Source organism: Bos indicus x Bos taurus, chromosome 21 (assembly GCF_003369695.1).
Source record: "Bos indicus x Bos taurus breed Angus x Brahman F1 hybrid chromosome 21, Bos_hybrid_MaternalHap_v2.0, whole genome shotgun sequence".
In the NCBI taxonomy this organism is placed as follows: Eukaryota; Metazoa; Chordata; class Mammalia; order Artiodactyla; family Bovidae; genus Bos; species Bos indicus x Bos taurus.
Window position 1 is genome coordinate 33,849,752 of NC_040096.1, and position 25,054 is coordinate 33,874,805.

Genomic DNA, 25,054 nt, shown 5'->3' on the forward strand with positions numbered 1-25,054 from the left:
CTCGATGAAAAGCTGGCAGTGGAATGTCTGCTACACACAAGGGCGTTTGGAGCTAAGAGAGAAGATAAACAGCACCAGCCAAACAGAAAGAGATTGGTTCATCTTCCAGCACCCTCCCTCTTTCCTCTCCCTAGTCGGGGGTGAGGAGGGTGTGAGGTGGGATGATGGGGGGTGGTCGGGACATGGTGGGGACCGGGGTAGGGGAGTGGGGAAAGAAAGTGCAGAAAGAGAGTGTGTCTCTCCCCTTCCCACAAACCAGAAATTTCACGTGAGAAGCATTTTGATTTACTTAGGACTGACTGGACTTTTTAATTCCTAAAAAACAAGAAAGCTGTGAGATCAACCTGTGATGATGTCAAAGGGCAAGGCTGGGGAATCTGACAAAGGCACAAGGCCTGTTGGAGGATCGTGGCTGAGAGGAAAGGAAAGCTGTTTTATCTTTGTATCTGCTTTGGGTTTAGCTCACTCTTATAAAATGATTGAGGTTTGAGGTTAGGGTAGGTTTAGTAGAAATCAACTATTTCTGTCTCTCTCTCCTCCTGTCTTTTCCTTCCTCTCTCTCTCTAATGATCTAAAGTCATACTTTATTCAGATTTTCATTTTTTTCCCTAATGTCCTTTTGTCCTTTCCTGTTCTCAGATCTCATCAAGGAGGAAGATATGTTACACAGAGTCATTGTTTCTCTAGGCTTCCCTTGGTTGAAATGTTTTTCAGACATTGTTTTTTCAGGAGAACTGGACAGATATTTGGTAGAATGTCCAGCTATTGGGATTTGTCTGATGCTTTCCTCAAGGTAAGACTGGGCTTATGGGCTGTTGGTAGGAAGACCACAGGAGAAAAGGGCCGTTTTCATCACATCATATTAAGGGTACATACTGTCAACCTGACAGGAAGGTTGATGTTCGTAGTGATCAGCTGACTGAAGCAGAGTTTACCAGATTTCTCCACGGGAACATCACTCATCCTCGGTCTCCATATTGTGCTGTTTGGAAGGAAGTCACATGGGTAGTCCACATATAAGGACTGGGGGTTCTGCTCCCCTCCCTGAGGATGGAATCTCTACGTAAATTATTTGGACTTCCCTGGTAGCTCAGGCAGTAAAGAATCTGCCTGCAGTGCAGGAGACCTGGGTTTGATCCCTGGGTCGGGAAGATCCCCCGGAGAAGGAAATGGCAACTCACTCCAGTATTCTTGCTTGGAAAGTCCTACGGACAGAGGAGCCTGGCGGGCTACAGTCTATGGGGTCACAAGAGTCGGACGTGACTCAGTGACTAAACCACCACCACTGCGTAAGAGATGATTTATCTTTTTAAGTAATTTCTTAAAACTTGTTATTGAATTATAAGATACAGAAAAGTGCAAATACTCTGTACAACTCAATGAACATTTTATAGACTTCACAAAAATCATGTAGTCAGTTCTCGGATTAAAAGACAGAATGTTAGGAGCACCCTAGAAACCGTTCCCATGTTCCTTCCCCAAGGGGAACAATGACCCCAATTCCTAATGGCATAAATTAGCTGTGTCTGTTTTTGTTTTTCATGTAAATGAAATCATGCTGTGTACTTTTTTGGCATGGAATTTTTATAAAAACTAATAAATTTCATTTTTTGGTTGTTGTTGATTGAGTTTATTGTTATTTTTGTTTGATTGAGGTATAATTTACCTATAGTAAGATACAAGGATGATAAGTGAACATTTCACTGAGGTTTTGATATGGGGTACACTCATGTATCCAATCCAATATATAAGGCAAAATAAAGAATGTTTCCATTACAATAGAAACTTTCCTTGTGCCCCTTTGCAATCAGCTCCCTTGCCTACCCCCACAAGCAACCACTTTATGAATTTTTAAAATCATAGAATAGTTTTACCTTTGTTCAACATAAAATTTTTGAGATTTATCAAGGTTGCCTGTTAGATTTCATTTTTTATAGCAGTCTTAGATTTGTGGAAAAGTTGGGTGAAAGAACAGAGAGCTCCAATATGCCTCCTCCTCCTCCAGTTTCCTCAATTATTAACTTCTTGCATTAGTGTGATACATTTAAGATGCAGTCTATATGTTGTACAATTCCATGAATTTTTTCATTTTTAAAACTGTGGTAAAATATAAAACATGAAATTTATGATTTCAAACATTTTTAAAGTGTATGATTCGGCAGACTGTGTACTCTTTGGTTTCTGGCTTCTGTCATTTATTCTTTTTTAGATGATTCAGCCACGATATCGGGTGTTATTGTTGGGTGTAATTCTCGTTGCTGTATGGTGTTCTAATATGAATACACGTAATGAGTCCTCATATAAATACACAATGAGGTATCCATATCCATTCAACTGTCGATTGACATTTGGCTTGTTTTCCATATTGGGCTATGATGAGCCCTGCTGTTGTGAACACTCTCGCACATATTTTTGTACATATTTCTGCTGTCTATGGACCTACGAGTGGAAATGCTAGACGACAGGCTAGGCTAACTCAGGCTTGCACTAGAGTTCTGTGCTAGTAGATCCTAGCACTGAACAAGTTTCTGAAATAGTTGAACCAATTTTATTCCCACTGGCTGTGACTGAGGGTTCAATTTACTTCTCATGCTCACCACTACTGGATTGCTTTTAATCTTTTTGACTCTAGCCTTTCTGGACTGTGTGTTGACTACTTCCCTTTTTAAAACCCCTCAAAGTTCCCAATAGATTTCAGGATAAAAACCAGACTCCCGTGCTTGGCAGCCAAAGGCTTCAGCGGCAGCTCTTGCTCGCCCTCTCTGGCTCTGTTTGCCACCACGTTCTGGTCCCATTTCCATTGTCTTTCTCCACGTGTTGATCCCTTTGTCAGCTGCACCCCATCCTGTGTTCTCTGGCTCCTCATCTTTTTTTAGGTTGAAGTATAGTTGCTTTACAATGTTGTGTTAATTTCTGCTGTATAGCAAAGTGATTCAATTATATACACATTTACCTTCTTTTTTCCAAACTTTGAACTTTTTACTTTGTATTGGAATATAGCCTATTAACAATATTCTGGTAGCTTCGGGTGAGCAGTGAAGGGACTCAGCCATACATATACACACGTATCCATTCTCCTGCAAGCCCGCCCATCCCATCCAGGCTGGCACGTATATATACTTTTTTTTTTTAATATTCTTCTCCATTTTTGTTTATCAAAGGATATTGAGTATAGTTTCCTTTGCTATACAGTAGGACCTTATTGTTTATCCATTCTATACCTGCCCCTCATTTTATACCCTGTTCAGCTGCCCCATGCTGGCTGGGTTCAACCCCCTCCTCTGAGGTCCCACAGACCTCCCACAGGCCTCATGCTACCCTCCTCAATAAGCACCTGTCATGCTGTTTCCCCCTTCAACTGTGAGCTCCTTGAAGGTCAGGGTAGCTTCTGCTTTTCTTCAGATCTCTAGTATCTAGCTCAGGGCATGACACACAGCATGTATCCTGAAAAAGATCTGTTGAATTAGGGTTAGTGTTCTCAAGTAAGAATGCTAACCTGTTTAAGAGCTTTGTGAAAACAACTTTGGGCATTTTCCTGCATTGGTTTTCTGGAACTTGTAAATAATAATCCTTACAGTTGAAATTTACTGAGTACCCACTATGCCCCAAGCTCTGTGCTCTATGCTTAACATCAGCCATCTCTATCTGAGCTTCACAGCAACACTGTGAGGTGGGTACTGCTATTGGCTTCATTTTACAGTTGATGAAATGAAAGCCTGAAGATGTTAAGTAATTTTTCCCAGAACTAGAGTATGGGAGAAAAGCGGTTCAGTGAGCATGGGGTGGGGAAGAGGGCTAATCGGGAGGTTATCATGAGAGAAGGGTGATTTAGAGTTGACTATCCAGAGAGGAGTCTAGGGAGACACAGGGTGGGGCTCAGGTTAGGGTGAGGGAATGGGCACCTGTGGGTCACCTAACAAGTTTATTTAGTGCACATTCACCAACCTGGCCAATGATCAGAATGCAGTAACTGGCAGCCTTTCCCCCTGCTTCTTGTGGGCGAGTCCTCTGTGACCCTCATCATTCCATTCTCATCTCCGACGTGGCTCTGGCCACTAAGAGCTGTAGTTTGGGGCCAGATCATCACTTAATCTAAACCCTAAATCAGACTATGGGCCCCTCAGAGACAGAGGCTGAGTCCCATTTATCTCTGTGCCCAGACCTGGCAGAGAGGCAAGACCTTGGTGGACACAGGTGCTGTGGGAAACACAGGCAAATAATTAAAGCTGAAGGGGGAGGGTGTCTCATAATCTATTACATAAAGACCGGGAGCTTCAGTCTTGGACATCTAATCACCTGCTGCATGTGTCCACCCAGAGGCCCCAGCATCCTCAACATGTCCACATGGATGCTGTCTGTCAACCTCCCTGCCCAGACACCTTCTCTCTGGGTTATCACCCTAGCCAGAAACCTGGGAATCCTCATAGACTCCTTCTCTTATTCACCTCCCACCAAACTCTCAAGGTTCTACTGCTTGAACACCCCTTCTCTCCATTACTGCGGCTTTGCCTGGAGGTGACTCTCAGTGCCACTTCCTGCCTGCACTTTTGGTTCCCACTGTCTTTAACTGGTCTCACTGTCTCTAGGCCAGTGTTTTCCAGCAGAACTTCCGGTGATAATGGAAATGCTCTATGTTTGTGCTATTCAGTAGGGTAGCCACCAGCCACATGTGGCTGATGAGCACTTGAAATGGCTGGTACAACTGAAATACAAAGTTTTAATTCTGTTCAATTTGAAGTGTAAGTGGTGAGTGAGTACTGTATTGGAGGGCATGGTTCTAGGCTCCTCCCATCCCATCCCTACTACCCAGCCTACATCCTGCTACCCAAATGAACTTTCTGAAATTGTGCATCTGTGCAATCCGTGCAGAGAAGGCAATGGCAACCCACTCCAGTACTCTTGCCTGGAAAATCCCATGGATGGAGGAGCCTGGTAGGCTGCAGTCCATGGGGTCACTAAGAGTCGGGCACGACTGAGTGACTTCCCTTTCACTTTTCACTTTCATGCATTGGAGAAGGAAATGGCAACACACTCCAGTGTTCTTGCCTGGAGAATCTCAGGGACAGAGGAGCCTAGTGGGCTGCCATCTATGGGGTTGCACAGAGTCAGACACGACTGAAGTGACTTAGCAGCAGCAGCAGCAGCAGCAATCCGTGTGTGTGCTCAGTTATGTCCGACTCTTTGCGGGCCCATGGACTGTAGTTCGCCAGGCTCCTCTGTCCATGGAACACTGGGATGGGGTGGAGTGGGGTGCCATTTCCTACTTCAGGTGGTCTTCCTAACTCAGGGATCAAGTTTGCATCTCTTGTATCTCCTGCACAGGTGAATTCTTTATCTCTAGCACCATACTCCTTTCTTCTTCTTTTAGCATCATATTCCTATGTAAAATCCCTTAGTACTGATTTCTTAAGACATTCAGAAGCCAAACTCAAACTCCTTAGGTCAGCATGTGAGTCATTTCCTACTCACTTCTTTCACATCATTTCCCATTACACTCTTCCTCTCACGCATCTTTCCCATCAGTCAGAAGGAACTCTTAGAATTCTCCTAATTTTCTGCCTCTGGGCATTGTTCCCTTTGCCTGGAATGCCCTACCCTCCTCCCAATCACTTCTTCCCCATCCAACAAACACGGTCATGGAAATTAATTGCTTCCAGGTTAGAAACGATTACTTATATTGCAGTACTATGATGCAGGCATGACAAAACATTCTCATCTCTCCATTAAAGCAAATCCTCCAAAACTCAGCTCCAGGTCCACCTGCTGCAGGGTGTCCCGAACCCTATTCTGGGTGAGATCCTCCTCCATTGGGCATAGCTCTCTCGTGGCACAAACACCACGGTGCCATATCACTTTGGTTTCATTTGCTCTCTCTAGACTATGAACAACTTGAGACAAACTGTGTTCTCATTCACTCAGTTTTCAGTACAGTGCCTGCTACATCGTGGATGTCCAACTGTAGTCTTTGAGCATAAATTATGTTGCCAGCCACTGTTCTAGGAGGATACTTACAGCAGAGAATAAGACAGATCTTGTCTTTGTAGAGGAGAATGACAAGAGAACAAACAGATGAATGAGATTATTGCAGACCCAGCTTGTGCTGAAAATCCTCTTTTACCTCCACATTCACTACCCCCGCCCCTTCTCCGCCCTGCTCTATACACTGAGAGGCTGATCTCTGTGGACTATGTCAATGGGCTTCCCATCTTCTGGCTTCTTGTTGGGTTCTGTCAATGGGAGGTATTGACATGAAATGGGAGGGTGGGAGGAGAGTGAAGTTGGGGTATTTTTTCTCCAGACCCTCCCTGCAAAGTCACCATGCTAGGCCACGGCTGCTGTCAGGTAGCTCTCCTTTACTTACAGTCTCTCCCTCTGGATTCCAGAAACAGATCCTTCTTCTTGCCCCTTCAGGTCCAAGACAGTAAAGGCTCCTCTCTGCTACAAGTCATATGGTACCACAATATCCTGTGTTAGTCTCTCTATACCCTGTTCACACCTTTATAAAGAATCCCATTATTAAACTCTTCTCAGTGATCTAGTTTGAATGGTTTCTGTTCTTGCAAGGAACTCGAATAATAAAATGATTCTTTGCAAATTTCTTTTCCACCATCCCTGGAATATCAGTTTTCCCCCTAAGCTGTCTCCCTTAGGATTGCAAGATGGCAGCTAAAGTTCCGGCCATAATATCCAGACAGGACAAGGGTCAGAGAGACAAGAGTGCATCTCTTGTCATGTATCCCTTTTGCTGCTGCTAAGTCACTTCAGTCGTCTCTGATTCTGTGTGACTCCATAGATGGCAGCCCATCAGGCTCCCCTGTCTCTGGGATTCTCCAGGCAAGAACACTGGAGTGGGTTGCCATTTCCTTCTCCAATGCATGCAAGTGAAAAGTGAAAGGGAAGTCGCTCAGTCATGTCCAACTCTTTGCGACCCCATAACTGCAGCCTTCCAGGCTCCTCCGTCCGTGGGATTTTCTAGGCAAGAGTGAGGAAATCTTTCCTCAGTTTAGTCCCACCAGATCTCTACAACATAATATTGGCCAGAATCATGTTACAGATTCATCCAAGGTAACTGGGCCACAATGACTGGTTCAGACCAACCAAGACCCATTCCCTGGGGCCCACCTCCCCAGAAGCACATAACCCTGCAAAGAAAGATGGAGGATACTTAGATAAAATTGGGGTGGGGAGGGTGCTGGGAAGGAGGAAAATGAAAGTGGAGGGAAGGGCTCTTGGGTGTTGACAAGTTGAGAAGCAGTTGGGAAAGGATTCTAAAGTTAACAAAATGGCCTGACGGGCTGGTAGGACAGCCAGGCTGTGCATTGATAGGTCTGAATAGGGCCACCTTCTTGGCAAAGACTGTGAGCACGTCCAGGAGCACTTGGCTGATGAAGCAGGGTCCTTGGAGACCTTGCTTTGATGAGAGGACTAGAACATTCATTATCAGCAAACCTCTGTGTTTATATGTAAAAGGGCATCTCTAACTTGGAAACAGAACAGTCCCCTGAGCTGCTGAACTTGCCCTTCAGTACACTAGTGCAAACATTTCCCTGCAAGGCTGTTTTCACAATTTGTTGGCTCAGCAAACATTTTCCCAACAATAAAGGCAACTGCCAACCAGAGCAGAATTAGTCAAATTATGATATCTAGTGTGGGTCTAAATTAATCATATTTGATATTATTGAAGGAAGAAGAGAAAAAGGAAAAAGAAGATCTGCCTTTATCTCCATTATTTTGTACCTGGAGAACCTCTGGGGTATCCCTTAGCCCCTTCTCTGGGCAGTGTCCCCAGGTCTGCACTGTCGCAGCCCTTCCCCGCCCATCAAAATATGGAGCCCTCTTGTCCCAACCCTGCAGAGCTCTCTCTGCTGAGAGTAGCTATGGTGCCTGGTCTCTTCTGATTTTTGTGGTGGAGCCGGATTGTAGGGAGAGGAGCCGAGACCTGTTGAGAGGAACCAGGCGACTCCGAAACTGAAAGCAGTCAAGGACTCCTGGTGATCATGGCCATGTGGTCAACAGTGAGATGCAGTCCAGATGCTGGCCCTGGGCTAATGTGAAGGTGGCATGAGGCAGATGCCTTAGCTGGGCCAGGCTGAGATGAGCTTCTTAAGGCAGGACCATGCCTGATCATGTGTCTCCTGGCAACAGGATGACTAGCACTTATCTGGCAGGTACTGAAGAAGGGACCTGGCTTTGGAGAGGGGATCCATTCAGCCAGCCATTTTGGACTAGGTGCCCTGCCTAACAAGACCCAGAATCTTACCAGGTCACTACCATTTCAAACTTGACATATTTTCCTATTTGGAGGTTTGACATTTTCCACTTGCTCCTTGGAAGAAAAGCTATGACAAACCTAGACAGCATATTAAAAAGCAGAGACATCATTTTGCTAACAAAGGTCCATGTAGTTAAAGCTATGGTTTTTCCAACAGTCATGTATGGATGTGAGAGTTGGACCATAAAGAAGGCTGAATGCCAAAGAATTGATGCTTTTGAACTGTGGTGCTTGGAGAAGACTCTTGAGAGTCCCTTGGACAGCAAGGAGATCCAACCAGTCCATCCTAAAGGAAGTTAACCCTGAATATTCACTGGAAGGACTGATGTTGAAGCTGAAGCTCGAATACTTTGGCCACCTAATGCGAAGCGCCAACTCGTTGGAAAAGCCTGATGCTGGGAAAGATTGAGGGCAGGAGGAGATGGGGGCGACTGAGGATGAGATGGTTGGATGGCATCACCAACTCAATGTACATGAGTTTGAGCAAGCTCCAGGAGATAGTGAAGGACAGGGAAGCCTGGCAGGCTGCAGTCCATGGGGTCACAGAGTCAGACATGACTTAGTGACTGAACAACCACAGCAATTCATTTATTTAACAAATGTTTATTTGGCATCCACCATGTGCCAGTTTGCTGTTGATGAAGCATTGGGCACAGCAGACAAAAGTGCATGTTCTGCAGACACTTACATTCAGTTGAGGAATATACACCATACAGAGCGTTGAGAAGTAAAATACAGAGCAGGTATGAAATTTTCAGCAGCCACATGTGGGGAGGAGCTACTGTATTTTTTAAAATTATTTTTTATTTATTTGTCTGCACCGGGTCTTAGTTGTGGTACTCAGGATCTTTCAGCATCTGGGATCTTTAGTTGCGGCATGTGAACTCTTATTTGTGCCACACGTGGGATCTAGTTCCCTGACCAGGGATCAAACCTGGTCCCCCTGAATTGAAAGAATGGAGTCTCAGCCCCTGGAGCACCAGGGAAGTCCCTACATAATATGTTCAAAGTTTGTTCAGTGCCACAGACCTGTCAAACAAGTGCTACGAATAAATAGCAAGTTAAGAAGAGGGATGGAGACTATGATTCAGGGTAACAGTTTTACATAGGATGGCCAAGGAAGGCATACTGAGAATGATATTCGGGTAAGTAAGATATGAGGATCTGGGGGGAAAGCGTCTCTAGGTGGCAGGAACGGCAGAAGCAAAGGCCGGATGTTGATATTGTCCACTTGCCTCTCCAGACCACTCTCCACCCTTCTTCTCTCAGTCCCCGAGGACTGACTTCCGTGGGCTACAGGCATGGACCCTCTGCTTTTTGGCTTCTAGCTAGGTTCAGTCTGTGGTAGGTACCAGCAGGACATCAGAGGGTATGAATGGAATGAGGTCAGAGTATTTAGGCTCTCTCCCTGTAGGGTATTGGCATGCCATCTACAACTCTCCCAAAGGCTCCAGCTCCTCTCCATAGCCTTACCACAGCCACCTTCTCTGGGTTCTGTTTTCTGCTCCTTCTTCCCATCACTTCTGGCCTTGCTGTTGCTTGCCCTGGGCTGCTGCATTGTCCTACTGATTTCCCTAAACCTCGAATCTTTGTGAGTGGTCCCTTTATTAAATTCTCCTCAATGACTCAGTTTGAGGGGGCCCTCTGTTTCCTGAAAGGACTAATCTTGACAGATATGGGGAGGGACTTGCCTGGAGTGTCTTAGGAACCTCAGGCTGCTCTGGTGCCTGGAGAGGAGTGAGCCAGGGAAGGGGGAGGGATAGGAGAGGAGGTCAGAGAGGCCATGGGAGCCACAGCTGAAAAGGTCTTGCGGGCCATTATAAGGACTGTTTCCTCTGAGAGTCTTCAAAAACTTTAACTTGGGGAAAGGATGGTATCTCTTTCTCAGCTAGCAGCTGGGAGAGAAAATAGGGCACCTTCCTTCCCAGGGTGTCTCCCGGCCAGGGAGGGTGTCAGCCGGCCAGCAGGGCATGAACTCTGCCCCTAGTGCAGTGAGATGGCACAGACTCATCTGATGGTCTCTGCCTTAAGTGTGGGTTCTTTCCAGACACTCCCCAGCCAACAACTCCTCAACTCCATCGTGGGGCCTTCTGGAGATAAAACTAGCCTCTCACAATGCTGCTGATGGAGGCATTGTTGGCACAGGGGCAGACCCGTTGGCACAGAAGCTGTTAGATAAGAGTAACTTCTTAGGATTCTGTCCAACCTGCCCAGGACTTCTTGGATCTGCCTCAAATGTTGAGGTTTAATCACTCAGAGAGCACTGTTGGGTAAGCCTCTCTGGCCTGCAGGTTTCGGCTCTAATCCTTTCAGTTGCAAGCCCCCAAACCCAACTCCTAGTAGAAGAGAAAGATGAAGAGGGGGAGGAGAAGGAGGAGAAAGAAGAGGAAGTGGTAAAGAAGAAGGAAAAGGGGAGAAAGGAGAAGATGGGAGAGGTGGTGATGCTATCAGTTCACATAACAGAGAAGTTCTATGGTGAACTTCCCTGGCTTCAGGAATAACTGGATCTCATTGCTCAGTGTCATCAATTCTTTTCCTCCCTCCCCTCATCCCTCAGTTCTGCTTTCCTCTAATGGGCTTCTTAAAAATGGCCACTGGTAGGTCCAGAATTATTTTCTAACCAGCTTAGCCACTTCTGGCAGAAAGAGAACCTTGCTTTTCCAACAATTTCATGAAAACTCCCATAAAGGGTTCTCAGTGGCTTGGCCTGAGTCATGTTTTAGCCTACGGGCCTGGGATGGGGTTAGTTCCACCAAGCCTATCAGCTAAGAGTAGGGGTGGGGTGGTCCCCAAAGGACAAATGAAGTGATATTTCCAGATGAAGAGAGAATGGATGCTGGGCACACAAAACCCCTCACAGGTCTTCTACTATCGACTGGGGTAACCATATAATGTATGTCCAAGCCAGTACTCATTAAAAAAAAATTTATTTATTTGGCTGTGCTGGGTTTTAGTTGTGGCACACTGGATCTTTGATCTTCATTGCAGCATGCAGGGTCTGGTTGGACCTAGTTCCCTGACCAAAGATCGAATCAGGGCTCACTGCATTGAGAGCCTGGAGTCTTAGCCACTGGACCACCAGGGAAGCCCCAAGCCAAGACTCTCTTGAGAATGAAAGAGAGAACCTTAAATAGATAAGTATCATTAGCCTGACTAGAGCAGCAAAGAGCCAGAGAGCCAGGGGTTGCCCCATTTGAGCCTTGGATCCTGCAGACTGAATCTCTCTGTCTTTCTGGGCACAGGTAGGAGAGAGGAAGGCGCTTAGGGCTCGGATCTCAGGTAGGGTGGTGGGTGGCTTGGTGGGGTGAAGACACATTGGAAGACAAATCCTATTTCTCCATATTCACTTAAACTCCACTTTTCTCAAACTGTCTCACACCAACCTTCCACTCCCATGCTTTGTTCAAGTTACGGCCCTGCCTCGTGCCAGGGGTGCCCTTCCTATTCTCCTCATACTCCAGGACGCCTCTCTATTCCTTTGCTCACCCCTAGGGCCCTCAGCCTTCTCACAGCTCCTGTGGCATTTGCAGAGTTAGCCTAGGCTCTGTTCGGGTGTGATTCCTGCTGCCACCACTGGGTAGTGAGTTCGTTCTGGGTCTGGTTGTCTCCTCATCCCCTGACCACACAGCCCTCAGCAGTGCTGACTGAAGACTCCAGGCTAGGCTGGGCCAAAACCCTCAACTGTGTCTAGCCCAGAGACCCCTCCTTTTTGCACTGCCCACCCTTCCCTCTGTGTTCCTAGTATCGATTGCTAGGGAATTGTAGCCAAAGAGCTTCTCACGCAAAGGCATACAAACTTTGACCCAGGATTGGCTGTTCAACTCCAGGTCAAGGTCCTCTAACCTCCCGCCTGTCTCCCTCTTTGTCTGCCCCGGTCCCCTGTGGGCCCCCTTCTGTCTTTTGAGCTATTCTCCAAGACAGGCTTGGTGATGAGAAGCGCAGGGCCTCCCATAACCCCAGTGCATTAGACTCTTGTCCAGGAAGATGGGGAGAGGGGGGCATTCTGACTGAGGCACTGAGCCTGTCTACCTTTGGCCCCCTGGGGCTTTGCTGGTAGTCTGGGACAATAAATCAAATTGGGAAGAGCTCTGGCCTGGAAGCAAGGGCCTGGGCTCTGCTTTGATTTGTCATTTGTCCTTCAGCTTTCTTTGTTCTGGTTTCAGTCTCTCCAGCCAAGAAGTGGGACAGGACTTGGCTTAATTAGCTAAAATTTCTTTGGAATCAAGAGTTCCTTGGAGGACTTCCCTGGTGGACCCTGGTAGTCCAGTGGTTAAGAATCTGCCTACCAATGCAAGGGACACAGGTTCGATCCCTGGTCTGGGAAGATCCCACATGCTGAGGTGCAACTAAGCCCGTGTGCCACAACTACTGAGCACATGGGCCACAACTACTGAAGTCCACATGCCCCAGAGCCCGTGCTCCTCAACAAGAGAAGCCAGAGCACCGCAACTAGAGAGTATTCCAGGCTTGCCACATCAGAAGAAAGCCTGTGCACAGCAAGGAAGACCCAGCATGGCCACAAAAAAAAAAGAAAAAAAGAAAAAAAAATCCCTTGGAAATGTGAGGAAAGCAACATATCTTTTACCAAGAGAAGAGTTTTTCTGCAGATGGTATTTCAGCTGTGAAGAGCAGGCTGCCATGAGTCTTCTTTTATTTTTTAAGTTTTATTTATTTATTCGTTTTGGCTATTCTGGGTCTTTGTTGCTGCACAGGCTTTTCTCTAGTTGGGGAGAGAGAGAGGACTAATCTCTAGTTGCAGTGCATGGGCTTCTCACGGTGGTGGCTCCTCTTGTTGTGGAGCATGGGCTCTAGGGCTCCCAGGCTTCAGTAGTTGAGGCACACAGGCTCAGTAGTTGTGGTTCCCTGGCTCGAGCACACAGGCTCCGCCACATGTGGGAGCTCCCTGAATCAGGGATCACACCTGTGTCTCCTGCACTGGGAGGTGGATTATTTACCCCTGAGCCAGCAGAGTAGCTCTGGGATGATTCTCTAGAGCTACAGAATTGCTGGGGACTCTGAGAGCCAAAGGAGAGACTGGGCTACAGAGCAAGGTGATGGACTTGGAAGTGGACTTGCCACAGCTTCCACATAAATTCTTTCCACTCTCTGTGGCTCTAGCTCCTACTTGGTGTAAAGGATAGACCTTTCTCGGGTACTGCAAAAATTCTCAGACAGAGCCTGAGATGCAAAGATGAAATGAATAGAAGGATGCTGGACAGAATTGAAGTCTAGCAATACCTCCCTGTCTCCTGCCTATTCTGTTATCTAAATTCCACCATTATATCATTAGCACTTTGGGCTCAACACCCTGGTCATGCACCTTAATACAGATGGATTTAACTCCTTTACCTGTTATTAATATCTTGCAAGATCTTGGCTTATCAGATCAATTTCCCAAGGCTGATTTTCTGTGTTAGAGCATGGAGGATGGAGTGACAGTTTGGGTCCGTGTCCTGTCAAGAATCAAATGTTCTGAGAATTACCATGAAGCAATGCTGGAAATAAACCAGGAGAAATCTAACTTGCTGTGGAAAGGATCCAGGAAGTGTTCTCAGAGGAAGTGATGTCTTAGCTGAGGCTTTAAGTAGGAAAGATTCAAAGTAGAAGTGGGCATTCCTGTTAGGCTCTGCAAAAGATTCTGGTTTCTATTCAGATGGGAGCTACTGGAGGGGCAAGGTGGTGATGGAATGAGATTTTTCATCTTTGAAAAGACACTTGGGATGCCACAGGTTGGAGAAGGAACTGGAGGCACTGAAAGTCAGATGGTACCCAGGCTGGAGGTCATTAGTACTCTGGGAGCAATGATGGGGGCCTGCATGAGGATGGACAGAAATCAAAGTGGAGAAACAGGTCCTTTACCCCTCAGTCTGTTCCCAGCATGTTAGCCAGTGATCTTCCTTGACTCAGACCTCACAGTGCCTCTATCTCACACAAAGGAAGTCCCTTCTCAGCAGGGTGCTCCCAGCATCTAGGGCAGGGCTGTTCCCCACCCTCAGCATCCTCACTCCCACCAAATTCCAGAACTCCCCAGTCACAGGACACTGCACATTTCCAGTGCCCCTGGCACTGCTCCTTCTTTCAAGGACCACTGTGCAGGGCCTTGAACTTGCTGTTTCTTCTACCAGTTGCACTCTTCTTCCAGATACCTGTGTGCCTTGATTCTTGGCTGGGTGTCTGCCCTTTCTGCCTGGGTTGGGTGTCCTTTCCTCAATGTCCTTTGAATTGCAATCTGCCCCTACATGATTCCTACCCCTTCTCTGTCTTATTTTTCTCTAGAGCACTTTTCATCCTCTGAGACTCTCTAGGCATTTTCTGGCCTCACCTCTCATCCCCCGTGCCCCACAATGTAAACTACAGGGAAGCAGGAGGCTGTCAGTTTTGTTCACTTCTGTATCAGTCGCTGGCATCCAGAACAGTGTCTGGTACATAGTAGGCGTTTGGTAAATATTTATTCGTGCAGTGCCCGAGGTGGCATCTGACTGCAGTGAGAGGTGAGTGGGTAGGATGAGGCTCTGTTTTCTGGCATGGGCCAGCGGATGGCAGTGCCATTTGTAGGGCTGGGGAGCGCGGTTGAGCTCGGAGGGCGGGTGATGTAGTTAGTTGGAGACAGATTGAGCTAAACAAGCTTTTTTTTTGCCTGGACATCCTACATTGGGAAGGCTCGGCAGGGGCGGGGACAGACCAGCTGACCCAGGCGGTGCTGGGGCTGCGTGTCCCGCCACAGGCGTGGGCCAAAACTATGGACACACTCAGGCGCCCGCTTGTTTGCCAAAGCTCAGCTCTGCACGCAAACCTAGGCCCTTTGCACCGCCCTACCACCCATCCAATCACGCACCCACGAGGGTTCGGCGGCTTGTCTTGCTCCACCTCTGCCCCCACGCTCCGCTAGAGACTGGCCCTTTAAGAGCTCCGCCCCCGACTCCCCCCACCCCCCCCCCCCCGCGCTCGCGTGACTGTGCCAGGACCCGAGCCGGGCCAGGGAGTTGGGCTGCTGGGTGGCTGCGCCGGCCTCCGGGTCCTTCTCACGCAACTCCTGGGCACCGCGCCCCCGGCCAGGTGGGGCTGGGATGGGCCGCGTGACCTCTGCCCCCTGGAGGGATGTACCAGACACAGGCACGCTAGCCTGGGGAGGCATCTGCGCCCGCCACCCCTCCCCGCCCCCTTTAGTAGTCCCTGAGCTCCCTTTCTTGCCCTCCACCCCCACCCCCAAGGCCTCCTTCTAACCCTTTCCTCCTCCGCTGGGAGATCCGCTCGCCGCACGATTACTCTGCCCTGCCAAAGCGCTAATAGCCCCAGGAACCTCGAGGGCCCGAGGGTTCTGGGTCGAAGTACCCTTGGTTTTCTGAGTGATCCTAGGGGCGGCTCAACGCGTCCAGCTAGTGCGCTCTCAGCAATGCTGCACATTCTCCATCCCTTCCCGCATTCCGGACCTTCCATCAGGGAGCGCGGACTTCTACTCGTCCGGGCTCTGGAGGTTCTGGGGGTCGGGGAGGCTCTGGGGAAAGGGGCCAGCCCATCGGCGCCTCTGGCCTTCCGGCCCTAGTGACCTCGGGGCTGGGGTCGCCGTGCTTCTCACGCGAGCCTGGACTCAATAACAGGGGTTAGGAGGTCATCACCGGGCAGCTCCGCCCCTGCATACCAGCCTGGTTCCTATCTGCTGGTAGAGAGGAGGAATCACTCCCAGTGTTCAGTGCGTGCAAAAATGAGGGTGACTGGTCCCCGTGCCCCGGGATGGAGCACCCCTATACCCTCTTTTGGGCTATCATGGGATTTCTTCCCCAAACTCCTCCCCAATTGGGCTCTGCGCTTGTCCAGGGGTACCTTGGAACTGAGAGTCCCAAGGGTCCCTAGCCTTCATCCCTTTAAGAGCCAGCACTTTATCGAGGCATCCCCAGAGTTGGTTCTTAACCTATCCCCCAGCGTCCTCTCTTGCCCCTCCTTCCTCCGTCCAAAAGCTTCCAAAAGCGACCAGTTCTCCTCCCCCCTGCCCCTCCCTCTTTCCCCATCCCCGCGCTCCGGGAGGCGTGGCCACACGCCCAAGCCGTCTATAAAGGTGGCATTGCTTTCACCCTCACTCTGAAGGTGACAATTCCTTGGAGCCTTCCCTGATCTTCTTTGGGGTCCCTGGCTCCAGAGACCACTCTTCCCAGCCCAGCTCTGCACCCCCTCACAGCCACAGGTGAGTGCTGGGAGTTTCTGGGTTGTCGCTTCCCTCCGCCAAAAGGAAAATTTTGATGCTTCCATGTCTTCCTGGTCTAGCACCTCAAAAGAAAAAAAAAAGGAGGCTATGAGTGTCCTTAGTAAGGAGGCAGTCCAGCTTCCCTCACTACGTGGGGAAACCGAAGCCAGGGGAAGGGCTGGACTTACCCAAGATTCCATGGGTAGCACCAGAACTGCTCCCCTTTCAGCATTCCAGGACTAGGCTCCAGCTCATCCCCTACTGACTCCTGGAATGCCTGGGGGCTTCCCCATGGAGGTCACCTGGAAGGTTGGAATAGGATGTAAGTGTGAGAGACTGGGGATCAGTACAGCACTCCTTCAGGCTCTGTGAGGAGGAGGCTTCTTCGTGGTCAGGGTGTCCAAGGAGGCAAGTTGGGTTCTTACCAGCTGTACCCTGCCTTATCCAAAAGCTGCCCCTGGCTGGGGCCACCCTCCTGAGGCATAGCTTGTCAGTGCTGAGAGGTGTTGGCTGGACAAAGGAGGCTGATCTGAGAGGGAGTCCTGGGCGTTGTCCAGGGGCCTTCCCTGTTCCACTATCTTCTCTGGCCTTTGCTGGGGGTGGATCAGTGTGGGAGACTGCCCTCTGCAGAAAACTTGACCCCGAAAACTCAGCAATCACACCTCTCTTGGCCTCCTATCATCTTACTAAGGCTAGGGGTCTTTGGAGCACCCAGTGTGCAGAAGGGGACCTCATGACATGCCAAGGCCTAGAAGTGTCCCCAGTTCACTCAAGGAGTCTGGACTCAAGTGTGCTTTGGGGTTCAGCTCCTTCAGGAAGCCTCCCTAGACAAACAGCTATAGTAGTTCAGGTAGGAACCATAAACCTCCCCATCTCGGGTGGCTCTTCTGCAGGGAAACTTCACTAGTCAGACTATGCTTAACCTCAAAGGAAAGATCTGAGTTTTCTCTTATCTGAGATGAGCTGAGTACCCTGAATCAGAGATCATGTCCCATCCCTTCTCTCAGGTGATGTGACTGAAGCCCAGAAGGGTAAAATGAACTAACTGTCCAATCCAAGGCCATGTCATAAAACCTGGAACCCTTGTCTCCTGACCTCCAGTCCAGGGCATCAGTAAGATGCCCCTGTCATAGCCCCATGCCTCGAAGAGAGGAGTCCATGAATTTGCACACCCTTTCTAGACTGAACCTAGAGAGAGAAAGTATTGTGTCAGTGTCAGTTAAATTTAGCTCCATTCCTAGTTTCTCATATTCCAGTCCAGAGTTTTCTTACAGCCTTTGCCTGGTAGGATCCTTCCATTTATTCACAGCTCTTGAGTGACTGGCAAACGGGGGAGGTCCAGACTATTCATTCATTGAGAATTGAGCCCAGTGAAAACGTTGGCCTGGAATTTTGTGACTGGGAGCCTCAATCTAGTTGGCCTCCAGCTGCTTTTAACTGTGAGTCCGCTGAGCTCAGAGAGCTGGGGCTAAGGGCACTGTGGCTTAGACAGTAAGGAAAGGGGGCAGTCCCCTGTTCCCTCCCCACTGTGTCCCGGTGTCTGGCCAGATTCCCTAGATCCTGGCTTTGAAAAGTAGAGAACTGACGGTACTGAGAAGATTCCTTTCCATCAGTTGATCTGACCACTCTTCAAAGAGAGGTGCCTATGACAGGAATATAGAAACAGGGAAGACTGGGCCTTGAATCTTCCCAGGGAACGTTGCCCAAGAGGTCTGAGTCCTAGCTCTGTCTGAGAGCTGGGTGCCTTTAGCCAAGTTAGTGCCTCCTCTGGAGGTCAGTTTCCCCAAATGTGAAATGAGGCTGAAGAAGAGGGGATCCTTAGTTCTTTGGTAGTGTTGTCCCAAGTTGGGTGGGTAATACTCAAGGGGAATTGGGTGATACACATCAATTATGTGCTTATTTTAATATATGTTAGGGGAAAAAACAAACCTGTATTTTCACACAGATGTTACTGTGTGAAATGGTGCTAAGTGGGTGGATTTAAAGTTGATTTTAGAAAAATATGAAATAAATAATAGTATAGGTATTCTATGGAAATCACAGACTGACACTGAGATTGGTATGGCAGGTAAGGTGTTCTGGAATTAGACAAGTTGGGATTGGGTTTGGATTCTGTCGTTGCTGGCTGTGTGACTTTGGGCAAGTTATGTACTTTTTCTGAGTCTCAGTGCTGCCTACCAAAAAGGCTGTGGCCAGGACTGAATGAAGAATGACTGAAATTCTTGGTATGGAGTTGGCAGCTCCACAAACAGCTTCTCCTATCTCCTCTCCCATTTCATGCCCAGTGAACAGTTTTGGATAAGGTTTTCCCTTTACTTGACTGGTGTGCTGACATTTTAGGACACTGGCTCCTTCCATCCACCTGTCAGATCTATTGACCTTTTCCTCCCATCTCACCTCTCAGCAGCCACCTTGGAATCTACGTGGATCATGTTTTCTGTGTTTGGACTCCCCATCCCCATCTCGGCCACAGAACTTCTCCTGGCCTCTGCCGTCTTCTGCCTGGTATTCTGGGTGGTCAGGACCTGGCGGCCTCGGGTCCCTCAAGGCCTGAAGAGTCCCCCGGAGCCCTGGGGCTGGCCCCTGCTCGGGCACATGCTGATGTTGGGGAAGAACCCACACGTGGTCCTGTCGCAGCTGAGCCAGCGCTATGGGGACGTGCTGCAGATCCGCATTGGCTGCACACCCGTGCTGGTGCTCAGCGGCCTGGACACCGTCCGGCAGGCCCTGGTGCGGCAGGGCGATGATTTCAAGGGCCGGCCCGACCTCTACAGCTTCACCTTGATCACTAACGGCCAGAGCATGACCTTCAACCCAGACTCTGGACCGGTGTGGGCTGCCCGACGACGCCTGGCCCAGAATGCTCTGAAGAGTTTCTCCACTGCCTCAGACCCGGCATCCTCATCCTCTTGCTATCTGGAAGAGCATGTGAACAAGGAGGCCAAGTACCTCCTGGGCAAGTTCCAAGAGCTGATGTCAGGGCCTGGGCGCTTTGACCCCTACAGGTATATAGTGGTGTCAGTGGCCAATGTCATCTGTGCCATATGCTTTGGCCGGCGCTATGACCACAATGACCAAGAGTTTCTTAGCCTCGTCAACCTGAGTAATGAGTTTGGGGAGATAACTGCCTCCGGGAACCCATCTGACTTCATCCCTGTCCTCCGTTACCTGCCCAACACTGCCCTGGACCTCTTCAAGGACCTGAATCAGAGGTTCTACGTCTTTGTACAGAAGATAGTCAAGGAACACTATAAAACGTTTGAGAAGGTATAGACTAGGGAGAGGCAGGTGGGTGGTAGGGAGCAGGTAGAGTCAGGGGTCAGGAGTCAGAGATAGCTGGAGCAGAGTGGAATTTGGCAAGCTCTCACAGGCCTTCAGCCTGGGATTTTGAAGCCAGTAATGGAGGGGATTCCATCCTTGGCAGGAAAATAGAACTTTTTATTGTCCAGCTCCTCTAACTTTCCATTACACAGCAGTATCTACTGTAGATAGCCAGTCCATGCAGGACCCTGGGCTAGTTGTGGCAGGAACCAAGAAGAGTTAAAGAGTTGGTCTTCTGGCCTCATGGGAGAGAAAGGTGTAAAGGGCATGTGCAGATGATAATATTACTAGACTCTGTGTCAAATGTCCCTCGAGTTGGGGAGGCAAATATTCTGGGTCAGGAGAGAGCCTTGGAGAGACAAGAGAAGCTGGGGGGGTGGGGGATGGGGGGTGTGGTCACCTCTTGGACGAAGATGCTAGGGATGGGAAGGGACCAGGTCTGGATGGAGAGGCAGTTCTGGGTTTGGGATCTTCCTTACCTGTGGGCCTTCCCTACCCAGGGTCACATCCGGGACATCACAGACAGCCTGATTGAGCACTGTCAGGACAAGAGGCTGGACGAGAATGCCAATATCCAGCTGTCGGATGAGAAGATCATTAATGTTGTCATAGACCTCTTTGGAGCCGGTATGAATTACCCTGTTATACCATTCCTATGGCCAGCTGCCCTGACCCACTAAGCACCTAACTTCTCCCTCTGTTCTTCCCTGGCCAGGGTTTGACACAGTCACAACTGCCCTTTCCTGGAGCCTCCTGTACCTGGTGACAAGCCCCAGGGTGCAAAAAAAGATTCAGGAGGAGCTGGGTAGGTGGTGGCTTCCCTCAGAGCACTCAAGGCAGGAGGCCCAGCCAAGGTCTGCATGGCCCCTGACCTGTCTGGTCCTCTGTGCTCTGCAGACACAGTGATTGGCAGGGCGCGGCGGCCCCGGCTCTCTGACAGACCCCAGCTGCCCTATTTGGAGGCCTTTATCCTGGAGACCTTCCGACACTCCTCCTTTGTCCCCTTCACCATCCCACACAGGTGAGGCCCCGTGGATCTGCTGCTGTCTGATGCTGGGCCTTACTTCAGTTCATGTACCTGATCAGGGTGGTAGGAAGGACAGGGTATGGGAGGCAGGGAGATCTGCTTGTGGGTCTGAGCCTGACTGAGCTTCCTCCCTCCTCAGTACCACAAGAGACAGCAATCTGAACGGCTTTTACATCCCCAAGGGGCGCTGTGTCTTTGTGAACCAGTGGCAGATCAACCATGACCAGTAAGTTGAGAGGGGGCAGGGAAAGCTCCCCCACTCCTGAGCTTCACACTTTGCTGTCTCTGGGCCACTTGCCTGAACCCTATTCTTTTCAGCTGGGGCTCAACCCGCTTGATGGTTCTGAGTCCCCAGGCTGCCTCTTCAGCTGCTTCTCTCTGATTACAGGAAGCTCTGGGAGGATCCATCTGAGTTCCGGCCAGAACGGTTTCTCACTGCTGATGGCACCATCAACAAAGTACTGAGTGAGAAGGTGATTATTTTCGGCTTGGGCAAGCGGAAGTGCATCGGTGAGACCATTGCCCGCTTGGAGGTCTTTCTCTTCTTGGCCATCCTGCTGCATCAGGTGGAATTCTGTGTGACCCCGGGTGTGAAGGTGGACATGACCCCCGTGTACGGGCTGACCATGAAGCACGCCCGCTGTGAGCACTTTCAGGCGCACATGCGCTCTTAGGGGACAGGCAGCCCTGCAGCCTAGACAGCCCATGCGCTCTTGGGGGACAGACAGCCCTGTCCCTGTCTGGGCAGCCAGGCCAGGGGCCTAGCCCAGGGGAGCCTAAAACCCACAGACATTGTCGGGCTGACTTTTTTGCTGTCTGAGCTGTGGGCAAGCCTGAGGGATCATACCTGCCCCCTACCCTGGACTTGTCCTTCTTCACAGTGACCACAGATAGTGGACACATCAGGGGCCACACAGGAGCTGATGGAGCCCTTCCAAAGTTGTGCTGGAAGGGCTAGAGGGTCCTCAGGCCTCTGGAAACCTCTAAAGAGGTTTTGGGAAGCCCCTGGGCCTGGCCCACAAGCTGGTTGGCTTTCCATGGAGGCTGACTGGCTTGGTAAACATTCAGAGCAGGTCCCACCAGGGCCTGACCAATCTCTTTGACATTTGGAAGCCATCAAGACTGAAGGGGAGAGGCAGTCCAGAATACTGACATGGAGGTGGTCTCCCTGCTTTAACAAGGCTGAGCAATCTGACCACTAGGGTCTGGGACACTCTGCCTGGGAGATGAGCTTCCTCTCTGCAGGCAGGGGTGGGGCTGTCACCTGGTCTTGTGAGGCCCCTGTTCCTGTCCAGGGAGGGCTGAGGACTTGTGTCTAACAGAAGCAGAGAGCAGAGGGAGGGCCCAAATCCAGGTACGGACTGGATCAGGAGGGAGGGGGGTGGTAATCGAGTTACCTTCTACTGCATCTCCTTTCAATATACCCTGTGTTTAAAAGTCTTTTAAAAATGTTTGTATACAAGGACCTTTTCATTTTAGCCTGTATTGTACTTGCATGTTTGTATTTACCATATACGAGAGCTTAAGAGCAGCTTATTGAGAGCCATGAAGAAAATTCTAACCCTGGTATCCAGAAATGTGTAGGAAATATCTATCTACCTGAGCTAAATAAAGATATTATTCAGAAGTCCTTATTGGTGGATACTTTTAAAATCTTGAATGAAGGCATCTATGTGCCCAGTCTGAGCCTAGTCTCGTGTTGGGTTTTGCTGTGGGAGGACACAGAGGGGGAGGAGGAGGCAGTGCTCTCAGGAGCTCTCAGAAGCCACTGCTCTCAGGCAGCTCGCAGTCTGGTTTGGGCACAAGACTCTGTCACTTCACTGCCTTCCTCCTTCTCTAACTGATCACACATTGATAAAGAACATTCTCTGAAGCAGGCATTGGGGGAGATAAAGTGAATGAAAAAATGGTGCCTTCAAGAGCCTCCTAAGCTGGTTAGGGGAACTAACTCATTAACACATCATCCAATTCATTGTCCGTGGATGCGTGCTAAGTTGCCTCAGTTGTGTCCGGCTCTTTGTGACCCTATGGACTATAGTCTGCCAGGCTCCTCTGTCCATGGGATTCTCTAAGCAAGAATACTGGAGCGGGTTGCCATACCCTCCTCCAGAGTTCCAATCCAGGGACTGAACCCACATCTCTTATGTTTCCTGCATTGGCAGGTGGGTTCTTTACCACTAGAGCCAACTGAGAAGACCCCAATTCATTGTGACCAGGTCTATAACAGCCAGATACACAACAGGAGGGTGAAGCACAGAGCCAGAGCAGGCTGGGTGGGCAGGGGAGTGGGTGCTGGGAAAGGTGACCAGGTCTTGGGGATATATGCACAGGGCCCTCCTTGAAAGATGGGAGGCAGACTCACTTGGGTCTCACAGCAGTAGATCTCAAGTCCAAGAGGTAGACTATGGTCACTGTATTGGAGGGGGTGGGGGGCGGGTCTCAGCTCAGAAATCACGGTCTGTTTGCTCTTCACTAGCCATACCGGGCTCAGGTCCTGCACTATATTAGACCCCATGGCTGGTCACAGATGGAGAACAAGGTGTTTGATCATCGGGTTCCATAAGCTGACTTTGGCCCAGATTTCAACACTCAAGTCGTAGTGGTAACAAGTAGGGACAGAGACTGGACATACATGCTATGCTGTGCTTAGTCACTTAGTCGTGTCCGATTCTTTGCGACCCCATGGACTGCAGCACACCAGGCTTCCCTGTCTATGGGGATTCTCCAGGCAAGAACACTGGAGTGGGTTGCCATGCCATCCTCCAGGGGATCTTCCCAACCCAGGAATTGAACCCAGATCTCCCACATTGCAGGCGGATTCTTTACTATCTGAGCCACCAGCTGCTGCTGCTAAGTCGCTTCAGATGTGTCCGACTGTGTGCAACCCCATAGATGGCCTCTTACCAGGCTCCTCTGTCCCTGGGATTCTCCAGGCAAGAACACTGGAGTGGGTTGCCATTTCCTTCTCCAATGCATGAAAGTGAAAAGTGAAAGTGAAGACGCTCAATCTGAGCCACCAGGGAAGCCCATGAATACTGGAGTGGGTAGCCTATCTCTTCTCCAGGGGATCTTCCCAACCCAGAAATCGAACCAGGCTCTCCTGTGTTGCAGATGGATTCTTTACCAGCTGAGCTACCAGGGAAGCCCCTGGACCTACATAGTCAGGAGCTATTCTGGTTAAGGGACTCCTAGAGGAGATGTATCTCGTGCTGGGACCCCAGCCCAGCCTTCTTCCTGAAGCACTGTGTAGTGACCAGGGGTTGCCATTCATGCACTGTGCTTTCAGTCAGGAAAGCACTCCCATTCATCAAAAGTTTCAGGCTACTTCCAGGAAGGAGCTGAAGTCAGCTGGGGCAACCCTGTTTATATAGGAGGATGAGGAACTTAGCATCCAATCATTCTTATATTGATTTATTTTTTACTTAAAAAAAAAAAAAAAACTTATAGGACTTCCCTGGTGGCCCAGTGGATAAGAATCCACTTGCCAATGCAGGACACGCAGGTTTGATCCCTGGTTGGGGAAGATTCCACATGCACTGGGCGACCAATCCCCTGAGCCACAACTACTGAGCCTGCGCTCTAGAGCCCACAAGCTGCAACTACCGAGCCCCTGCGCCACAACTGCTGAAACTTGCACGCCCTAGAGCCTGTGCTCCGCAACGAGAGAAGCCACCACAGCAAGAGGCCCATGCACCACAATCAGAGAGTAGCTCCCACTGTCACAACTAGAGAAAGTCCGTGTGCAGCAATGAAGACCCAGCATGGCCAAGAATCAATTAAAAAATCAATAAAAAAAAAGCTTATATGATATAACATAAATGAGCCTTCAAATCATGATGCTAAGTGAAGAAGCCAGAGATAGTAGGCTACATATTGCATGTTTCCATTTATATGAAATGTCTAAAACATGCAAATGCAGAGAGACAGAAAGTTTTGAATAAATTAGTGGTTGCCAGGGGATAGGGGGTGGGGAGAGTGAAAGGTACAGGATTTTTTTTAGGTTTGATGGAAATATTCTGAAATTAGGTAGTGATGATGGTTGTATAAATTTGTGAATATACTAAAATCCACCAAATTATGCAGTTTAAAATAGCTGAAACAGTGGAAAAAAGAAAATCTATACCAATCTTTATTCTAAAGAAGGGGCGGAATGGAGACAGCATATGCACAACAATTTATGGAACTGTTCTCACTAATTATATTGGTAATGGTAATATTAGTATTTTTTATTTTGAGACTATAGAGTGTTGTGGGT

At 49.2% G+C, this 25,054-nt stretch overlaps 1 protein-coding gene across 2 annotated transcripts; it reads left to right on the forward strand.

Annotated features, from left to right (window-relative positions):
• Nucleotides 1-16,330: 16,330 nt before the first annotated feature.
• LOC113879815 (cytochrome P450 1A1) lies at nt 16,331-22,429 on the forward strand. 2 transcript variants are annotated; one of them, XM_027521625.1, is made up of 7 exons: nt 16,331-16,451; nt 18,856-19,718; nt 20,273-20,399; nt 20,488-20,577; nt 20,670-20,793; nt 20,939-21,025; nt 21,188-22,429. In XM_027521625.1, exons 2-7 carry the CDS (start codon nt 18,882-18,884, stop codon nt 21,471-21,473), a joined length of 1,551 nt encoding a protein of 516 aa, XP_027377426.1. In that variant the 5' UTR covers nt 16,331-16,451; nt 18,856-18,881; the 3' UTR covers nt 21,474-22,429. The 2 variants fall into 2 exon arrangements, with proteins under 2 accessions (XP_027377426.1, XP_027377427.1); XM_027521626.1 differs by having other exon boundaries at nt 18,859-19,718.
• Nucleotides 22,430-25,054: the final 2,625 nt, after the last annotated feature.